The sequence below is a fragment of the Malania oleifera genome, chromosome 6 (genome assembly GCF_029873635.1).
Source record: "Malania oleifera isolate guangnan ecotype guangnan chromosome 6, ASM2987363v1, whole genome shotgun sequence".
Taxonomy (NCBI): Eukaryota; Viridiplantae; Streptophyta; class Magnoliopsida; order Santalales; family Ximeniaceae; genus Malania; species Malania oleifera.
The window spans coordinates 94324904-94335320 of NC_080422.1; the positions used below are offsets into that span (position 1 = coordinate 94324904).

The 10417-nt window shown below is 36.6% G+C and overlaps 1 protein-coding gene across 1 annotated transcript; it reads right to left on the reverse strand.

Moving 5' to 3' along the window:
* Nucleotides 1-3645: 3645 nt before the first annotated feature.
* LOC131157384 (auxin-responsive protein IAA27-like) lies at nt 3646-8681 on the reverse strand. Its single transcript, XM_058111491.1, has 5 exons — nt 6961-8681; nt 6089-6318; nt 4890-5031; nt 4547-4608; nt 3646-3990 (listed from the first exon to the last, which is right to left on the reverse strand). The coding sequence occupies exons 1-5, from the start codon at nt 7515-7517 to the stop codon at nt 3953-3955; spliced, it is 1029 nt and encodes a 342-aa protein (XP_057967474.1). The 5' UTR covers nt 7518-8681; the 3' UTR covers nt 3646-3952.
* Nucleotides 8682-10417: the final 1736 nt, after the last annotated feature.

Consider the following 10417-nt stretch of genomic DNA (forward strand, 5'->3'; position numbering starts at 1 on the left):
AATTGTGGAAACCGAAAGGAAGTACGTTGGTTAATCCATTCTTTGCGAAAATCGTAAGGGAGTACGTTGATTGATGAAACACTCAAAGACTCTTTAAACTAAAAGTTTATTTAACGTCTAAGCTTTTGGAAAGAGTATTGGATTGCACCTCATTTTAAAAAAGCAAATTCATTAACTACAAGGCTGCAAACAAACACAAGTTGAATCTTCTATCTTAGTTTGAATATTGTGGTTGATTGGAAAATTGTTTGGTTTGATTGATTGATTGGTAACTTGTTTATTTAAATACTTATGTTGTGGTCGTGGATTGAAAGTATTTGTTGTGTATTTAATAAATCAACAAGAAGTCAATAATTCATTAAAAAATTAAAAGAAAATTTTAAATCTAATTCACCCCCCTCTTGAGACTACACCATAGTTTTCAATACTCACTGCTTCGTTTATCATCTTTAGGTGTACCTGTAACCTCTACAATATTCTTACCATCATCTGCAACTTTCAAGGCACCCACTACTTTCATAGACTACTAGGGTATGACTACCCAATTAAAACATTCACCCCCTTTTCCTTCGTCTCCCTCTACACAAGCAAGTTTTCTATGGCTTTCTCTGTTTTATCAACCTGAGCAGGCTCCTTGACTTTATATTTAAGCCCTAATGTCCCCTCTGTTCCTATCCTTGGCTTACAAAAGCCCTCAGAGTGTCCAATCGATTTGCATTTATTACAAAATCATGGTAGGTCTTCATATACCACTTCCTACATGATTAAAACATTATTAGGGAGCCAAACCTTAATACTGCATTTGATTTCCTTTGCAATATATAATTCGACCATGGCCCTTGCATATGAAATCCTTTCCTTGTTCGTGGTTAATTTGTCCATATATAATGGTCTTCTAATTTTAGAGCATATTCTCCTAATTGCCATAGGACTCCACAGGAAGGTCTCTCAGCTATATCCACACTGGAAGGATGGTTTTATGCTATTGACCGTATTGAAAGTATCTAGGCATTTTCTTAAAGATTAATGTTCTTCCATAGATTGAGAAGGGGCCATTTTGCAATACAATATTGAGGTCCTCCTCCCTTTGAAACTTGAATATGATCATTCCCTTATCATGTTGAATTGATTCCACAGGTACCTTCCATGATCCAACCAACGAGTTGAAAGCAGCCTTACCAGGGAACCTTCCTGTGAAATATCCCACCAAGTACTTGTTAGATATCCCCACCGAATCAATCATTTCAAAAGTCGTGATGCGAGCACCATCACCATTTGCTGTGAATGCTGGTAAGGAACCACAGTTTGATGGATTCCTATTGTTCGCAAAAAGTTCAGCCTAGGCCACCATTTTATTGTTCCTCATTATAGTTCTTCCTTCTTGCTTTTCCTGCTGGTTAATCTTACCTTCTTCAGGATTTTCCTTATTGCCTCCAGGTCGATGATCTCTATCACGAACCAAGGCCACAACATCACTCGAATCTTTCGATCCCAATATATCAGTTTCGGTGCATTCCTCATCATCCCATGATTTTCTTGTTTCTTCAATCTTCCTGCTAGAATCTTCTTCCATCTGCGAGCTGCTATTCTCATCTAGCCCCATTTCTACAAGGATTTTCTCCTTCATCATCAACGAAACCTCCTTCGACTTCTTACCTAACTAGTTGCAACAGATTGTCACCTCACTCGAACAAGAGGAAGGACTAGCATTTATACCCATCTGATTCTGCATTATTTCATGCAACTCCGAAGATGATTTCAAATCCTTCGAATCACTCTGATTTTTTTGCATCACTTTATAAGAAAAACGAGCGAACTCAGCAAGAATCTCATGTTTTTTCTTCTTCCTCCATATCTCCTTCCTTTCCCCCTTAATTTATATAAATCTCAATGCATCTTCAATCACCTCCTTCGATTCAACATCCAATACACTTCTTTTTTTTGCTCTAATTGTAGCCTTTCGACCCATAAGCACTATTGAACTTCAAAATTCAAATTTACTCGTGAGCGAGAAACCAGAAATTGAACAAACCTGCACCCGAACACTCTCAGAGGTTGAAGAAAGCCTTTAGCCACCACAAACCATGCAGATCCAACAGTCCAAACCAAAAAAAAAATCCCTACGAGATCCCAAGCAAAACAAAGACTCAGCCCCTAACTCGTGCACCCCCTTAGTGAGGGAAGAGAACTTCTCTCTCTAGATGTAGGGTTATTGCACAGGTGTGGAATCATTTAAGGGGTTGGCTTGGATGGACGAGAACCATGACAACTTTAAAAATGGTCTTCAAATGGCTCCATAAGGAGATTAAAGGGATTGGAGTCCAAACTGTGGCAAAGAGGGCTTGCCTAGCTTCGACAGTGTACTGTGAATGGCATTTCAGGAATATGAAAAAGTTTGAAGAAAAAGATACACTGAAGGAAGTTATTATAAAATATATCCAGGCGAATATATATATATACTGTATATGAAAGATTTCCATATCTTCAGGAGTTTGGGAGCTGAGATGTTAAGTTTGGATACCCTAGGTATCCCCATAGGTAAGCCTCGATTAGATTGCAATGGCTTCTCTTTTTTTATGCACATAACATAGTTGAATTATACTTTTTGTTATTTTGTTAGATTTGTTTCCTGAGGATGTCCAGTGTAGTTGTACATAATTTTAGAGAAATATATATTTACTTTTACTAATACAAAAAAATGAATCCTAAAAATTGAATTGGAGAACACAAAAAGCAGAAAATTTATATTTTAAAGAGTTCTTTTTATATATTGGTAAAACCTATTAGCCCGAAATACACTAATCAAACCTAAATTATACATTTTTTTGTATTTTAATATCTGCATATGCACAAAACTGTGCCTAAAACTCTTAACCACAAACACAAATAAATGAAATCCTGAATAACCCATTTCCAATTACTCCCCCATATACAAAGACATGTATTTTCTCAAGTACAAATATGCGTGTAGGAGTCAATGAATGGAATGACATGATGTCCCCTCAACCACCTTCAACCCTCTTCGTTTCTTTCCTTCTGGTGGAGAACAGGTGGGCCAAACACCATCCCTTCACACCTTTCAACTCATCTAACCTTTTATTATTATTACCCCCTCCTCCCCCCCAACCCATCCACACACATCACACATCTTTTATCTCTTAACTTTTTCTTTTTTTTATAAATTGGGTAGTTCATTTTCTCTTAATTTTAATTTTAAATTGAATAAAATACAGAAGAAGGCAGAGACTGACCCTGTACCCTTCTGATACTCTTCCACTTTATTGGAAAGACGTAAATTTTTTCATTCTACATATTATCTTTAACACAAATTTTAGATTTTAAATTTAAACTTTTATGAAATAATATAAAATACAATACAGAAGTTTGCTACGGATTATCGAAATACGTACTTCCAAACACAACTTAAAAGTTTATTTCTCTTCATTTCTTATGGAACATTAAATTTTTAAAGAAAAAAAAATCAACTCAATACAACTTCAATTGAGCTGATTCATTTTCACCATGAACGGCGAAAAGGAGCTTCAAATTCTCCTTCCCTTGCTTTCTCAGCAACCAAATGACTCACCCCAGAGCCAAGCCTGTTCTGTTTAGCTTTCACAAGAAAAATAGAGAAAAAGAGAGAAATTGCGACAACAGACAAACCATTTACATAAATATTGAAGCCTCAAGAGGCCAGCAATCAGAATACATGGGAGGAGGAGGAGGAGGAAAGTTTTGGGAGGGCAAACCTAAGAAACCTTGGAATTGTAATTCTACGGAGATATCTCTTGCCTACTAGAATGTTTTTTCTAGTGCACAAAGTCTTTCAAAATATTCAAAAACATACAAATTTAGGAAAACAACAGAGTCCAACCTCTTTTATGGTTTGGGGATTTAAGAGTTCGGATGAATGCCACCTTGTTTGAAGAGAATGCATGATCACAGGGCTGCGCTAGTTGCGGCTTTTGCATTTCTCCATGGCTCTAGGAGCTGCAAGAACAAGAAATTGACACATTTATTAGCAGGCGATGTCCAATGCTAATTGCTAATTAAAGTACTTTTACATCAAACGATAGCCAGCAACTGCAGTGAAAATTACACTGCATTTAAGAAACAAATTGCTGAATCGCAAAGGTAGAAATTTCCATCCTTACAATATTTAACAGTCAAGCCAAAATTAAAATGACGGGCATTTTGGCCCCTTAATCTTTCAAGTATTTAGAGCAAAGACACATGCAGAGGTAAAATGGAAACAATATTTGCTATCAGAGAATAATGGAAATTGGGCAAGAGGCTGTTCCGTCCACTGCAATAATCACACAAAAAGTTGCCCAATGGAAAAATGGAAACAATAGCTGTTATCAAGAAGAATGGAAAATGAGCAACAGGCCGTTTATGTCCACAGCAATAATAAATCAAAAACCGAAAGGAATTTCCTAAAGCTAAAATCCTCTCCATATTGAACATCATAGAAAAGGCAAATTGTGGTTAAACAAGCCAGAAAGCTTGCATCTGTAAAAGAGTAAACATTATGCTGATTACTTACCAAGCCCAATTGCCTCTGAACTCTTCATTATCCTGAGTCTCTTGCAAGAATCGGTGAACATCCTACAACAACAAAGCATATCAATATGAGAAGGGAATATTGTTTCATTTTTCCAAGTATGGTTTTGTTGGATAATGGCCTACGAATGCTCTAGAATACCCCATTTAGTTTGATTGAGGAATCATCAGCAACGATAGGATTCAGATATGTGAGAAAATATAGTTTAGTCCCAGAAATTAACTTACTCCCAAGGAACATCACCAACTAGCATCCAATCGATCATCAGCAACGATAGGATTCAGATATGTGAGAAAATATAGTTTAGTTCCAGAAATTAACTTACTCCCAAGGAACATCACCAACTAGCATCCAATCGCCATCCTTGTCCTCATAAGTCAGTACATATTCAGAACCATGGAGAAGATCCATTAAGCGACTCTCACTCAGCCCATCTCGGGTGCGAACTCCATGTGAGCCACACTGCCCTGAACCATTCAATTAGCAAAAAATTATCTCCTTTCCAAATTAAAAATAGGATTACGAGATCTTGTTCTTTCGCATGGTTGGTTGCTATGACTTTAATTACTGAAAGGAAATAAAATAGATTCGCACATCAGACTCAGGAAGTCTTCTTTTAAGACACCAATAAATATTAAATAATTGTCTGAAGTTCAAGTGAAGTACAAACACATATACCAAGCAAAAATTTAACTTCATAAATTTTATTGATTAAAAATTTACGAGGGATTGCACTTTGATCAAAGATTTTGTACATCTGAATTATTCTTATTCTTATATAATTGAAAGGCCCACCCATAAAGCAATAGTTACCGATTTAATCATGCACAGTTATCGTAATGATCCATTTTTTGAGTTTTCAATACTGGAAAGTGGAAAAGCAAGGTGTTAAGATGCCATGAATTTGTTATTAATAATTGGGCTCATGGACATCTCATGGAAGTTGACTCAACCCACAATGTTTCACATGAGATTTGTAATGGGGCATTTGTGTGCTTGTGTGTGTTTTTTTTTATGCTGAGAATATTCACTTTTTTCCTAATATGTTTTAAAGGTACTCGAGCATCATCAACTGGCCATGTTCCTATTCCAGCTCGAAATTATGCTATTTCTCCATATTACAACAGCACTTTGTGAACTTAATTGCCATGTTTAAGACAATTGACTGACTCATATTGCAAAGGGCATCCAAACATCCGCCAAACACTTTTTGGTTGTCGACTAACCGATTAGATGGAATGCTTACCCTTCCGGATAAGATTTTTTGACTGAGCAGAGAAAATTTTTTCCAGGTTAGGAAATTGAGTACATCTTTGACCAAAAGTCTAGCAGTAAGTCAAAATTCCTAATAAAAACCCACTCCCAGCTCTAGTGGAACAAAGCATGCGCATGCCCACAATAGGCAAGCATGCGCATGTGCCTCTGTGTGTGTGTGTGTGTGTGAGAGAGAGAGAGAGAGAGAGTGAGAGAGGTTGGCAGTTGTAAAGCAGATGAACAGGAGGAGCGGATCCAGAGAAAGCTTACCAATGGTAAAGCAGCTGAACATCTTCTCAAGAGCCGAGGAGAGTTCCATATAGCTGCCATAGTTTTTGAGATCAACTTTCCTCAGGTAGGGGGCGCCATCCATGCTGACTTTTACATACAGACATCCGGAACCCGACTTCCCTTCTGCATCATCATTATTCTTAGGAGGATTACTCGCCATGGTATTCTTTCGGAATGAACGAATTGGGGGCCATCCAACCACCTGTGCCCTGTCATACACACAAAGAGGTGGGAATTATGACTTTATTCATTGTGAGAGCCAGATGAATCAACTTTATATATTTTGGTTAAAGCCAAAAATGAACGTTGATTCAATTTCTTTTATAAAACCAGGCAACAAAAATAATAAGGAAAACACAAAGCAGATACATCACAAAACGATATATGGCCACCTCACAATCTCAGGCAAGGTCTTTCCTTCCCCTCTTGGCTTGTGAGGTAAACTTTGAGAACAAACAGAAAATTTGGAGGGACCATTGCCCCTCCCACACAACTTACGCAGGACTTCAGGACTCATGTTACAGGTACAACTCGAAAAACCGAAGCATGTAAACAGATCAAAAGCCTACAAGCAGATGCCAAACATGATAATAAAGGAATATACACAGCCATTCAGTAAAACTACAAGGGAAAAAAAAAATAAAAAAAGATTAACTCCATCGGAAACCAGCTGAGATTTTTTGTTTTTTATTTTTTTGTTTTTTAAAGAAAACACTCAGACATGGAACAGACAGACACATGAACAAATTCATAACCCACAAACAACAGGAGAGATGGCACAATAATAATTATGACGAATTATCTCTCAATTTCCTACGAGAGAGGGAGAGAGAGGAAAGAAAAGCAGTTACTTTGCTGAGGGAGCAAACCCATGGCCATTAGCAGCACCACCCTGAGGCTTCTTCTCCGGCACCGGCTTTGGCGACTGCGGAACGACATCTTTCATGGACGGCGGCAACTGCTGATTGCCACTTTCCGACCCACCAAGAGGCTTCCCACCACCACCAGCACCATTAGCACCTCGGGGAGAGAACAAAGCACCACCTCCTTTGGGCAAGTCAACCTCAGATCCACCACCACCGCCAGAGAATACCCACTTCCCAGAACCATTATCTATGGCGTCAGAGAAGCCCCTCTTCGCCCCAGACACCAAGTTCTTCACAACCCCAAGCGGGTACCCGCTTTTATCCTCCACCACCACCAACCCCTTACACAGGGCTCCCCCAAGTCCATCATTCCTCTCAGGAGACTCAGACCCAGGCAAGCCTAGCCTCAGCTCAGTAGCCTTCAAGTTGAGACCATTGCTCCTCTGATTCTTTTCTTCAGACAAGCTACACATCTTCTCAGAGATTTCCACTGAAGAAACCTCTGATAGGCCTATGTAATTGTGTTCTAAGGGCACAGACATCAATGAAAACTTCAACAAGAAGATGGGGAAGCTTAAGCTTAAGCTTGCCTCAGAGATATCATATGCTAGAAGAAAGCACGAAAAAGGGTGCAGTCAGCAGAGAAGAAGAAGAGACTCAAAAAGACAATCTCAGCTCAATCAAAATGAGTATTCAGCAAAAAGGAGCTGGCTTTGATGAGAGAAGAGGCCAAGAGAGAGAGGAGAGGAGAGGTGAGGGAGAAGAGAAGGGAACTTTCTCTGGTTTTTCAGAAGCCATCCTTTATTTTGCACATAATCTTGTCTCTAATCACTCTCCTCCACTGTTAATAAGAGAAATTCTTATAATGTGTGTTTGAAATAATTAAAACTCTAAATTCAATACACTCTTGTTCCCATTTACTAATATTTTAAATAATCATTCTCAATAACTTTTAAGATTTATGCACAGAGAATCAAACTGTTGGAGATTTTATTTTTTTTAAATAATATTTTCAATTCCACTTTTCTGGGCAACAACCCCGACAAATCATAGAAAGTTACGGGCAGCTTTCTTTCATTGCCTTTTGTTTTTTCCCTTTGAGGGGGAAAAAAAAATTCACATATTCCTTCATACTTGCACATAAAAGAAAAAAAGAGTGACGAACTAACATGCGCCGAGAATGCTAGAGTGAACTGGGAATACGCATACCTCCATCAGAAGGGCTAATGTGCGCCGAGGCTGTATGCATGTATGTATGTATAATACAGAGGAAGCAGACATGACCAGAATCAGATTGCACGGAACAGCAGAAAGAGATTGGACGAGCGCATCTTGTCCCAATTCGCGCCCCAAAAATTTTCTCGGAGTTTTGGCTCATCTGGTGTTGCGATTCTCAGGAAAATGGAAAAAGGGAAACGGAAAAGGAAAAGGAAAAGAAAAGAAAATGTGGGGAACAAGGAATTTGGGGAGGAAAAAAGGCTGGGGGAGTGAAAATGTACTAGGCGATGAATTCAATCCGAAACCCTAGAAAGTAATGGGAATTTCTGGAAAGCTGACAGCAGACACTACGAGCATTACATTACGAGATTTGTGTGTATCAGAAGAAAAAGAAAAAACGGCAGTTTGGGAGATCAGAGCAGCTTGGACTGTTCTAGGGTTTTGGTTATGGTGGATTGTGATCTTCTCTGACACGAGACATGTTTGTTTCCTCAGAAACAGAGCTTTGATTCCTAGCATAAATAAATAAGTAAATACTACATGAATAAAAATAAACTTAACAAAAGATAAATAAATAAAAATAAGGAAAAAATTCTTTAATTAGAGTCGCGTTTGGAGAAAATGGAAAATGAATTTAATCCTTCAATTTAAAAGTAAACTTTTTAATTCAAGACCAAATGGGTTGATAGGTCTGCATGCATGAGTAATGGTGAGAGAAGGCAATGCCTAAGGCCGTATATTAAATATATTATGTGAAGTATGAAAACAGTTTGTTTAATCATGAAGTGATATTTTTTAATTATTTGAATAGATTAAAAATTAAAATAATTTTCCGCAACTAAATAAATCCTTACAAATTCAAAAGAATGCATTCTCTAGACCAATGTGAGAAAGAGAAATTTTCTAAATCATCTAAAATGTATTTGCTCAAATTTTGTTTTGAATTTTTAATGAAAATAATTGATTAGTGACATTTTTCATTTTCCAAAAATTGCCTACATTTGTGAATTTTGAAAAATAAATCAAATAAATATAATAAATTCTCATCAAATGTGTTTTTATATTCTATTTTACAAAAATAAAAAAAGAGAAAATGAGAGAAAAAAACATCAAAAATTATGTTGGTATGCATCTAGTCTCGCATCGCCTCTACAGGACAGCCTCAAACCAGTATAAGATCCTCTTAACTCTCTCTCCTTTATACTTAGGTTTTTAGGAAGAGCCCTCTAACTTGGTATTAAAGCTGGGTCTTGGGTCGTTTGGCTCCTCCGTGGGTTGGACTCCGTGGGGGAGTGTTGGTGTGGGTCCAGTCTCACATCACCTCTATGAGCAGTTCCAAGTCAATATAAGATCTTATTAACTCTCTCTCTTTTATACCTACGTTTTGAGGATGAGTTCTCTAACTAATATTTATGTGCCAATTCTCTAAATTTTACACATTAAAAATAAATCTCTCTTTTTACATATATGATATTAATATATGTAGGACTAATTTGTTATATGTTTAACATCTAAAATATGAGCACACTCATGCATGTACGGAAACGTTTCCTATATAATTTTTTCAAAAATTATAAAGCAAAAAGTAACAATAATTAAGAAAAAAAATGTTTGTAAATGCACAAAAATATAACATCAAACATACATGAAAGAATTTAATTACTAAAACTATCTTTATCATTTTAGTCATCTGTACACTACAAAGAGCTAAGTTGTAATATATTCCAATAATACAACCAATCATGTGCTATACATGTCACAATCGCTATGATAATGTCTCAAAAAATTCTAATAAATTTTTAACTTGCACAAGTTAAAAATAAATCGTCAAAAGTTAATTGCAACTTTTGACTTGTAATAAGAGTCAAAAATAATTTTTAACAAAAAAAGGAAATTTAATTCTGCTTAAGACTTTTAACTCTTTGAAGAAAAAAAAAACTCATAAGCTCTTATTCGCAAAAGTAAAAAATTATAGCTTATTCCAATCAATATTGCTTTTTCAATCTTGCCTTCAATCATAAGATCAATGCATTATTAAATGGTAACCCAAAAAAGAAGCACAAATAATTAATATTAATCAAATCATTTAAAAGGAGTCAAATCATTTAACTCAAATAATTAAAGTTAATTAAATTAAAATTGATAAAATAGTGAAAGTTCATTAAATGCTGAGCAGTCAAAATTAAAAAACGTCAAAACCCTGCATGCCCAGAAATTTGGTTGT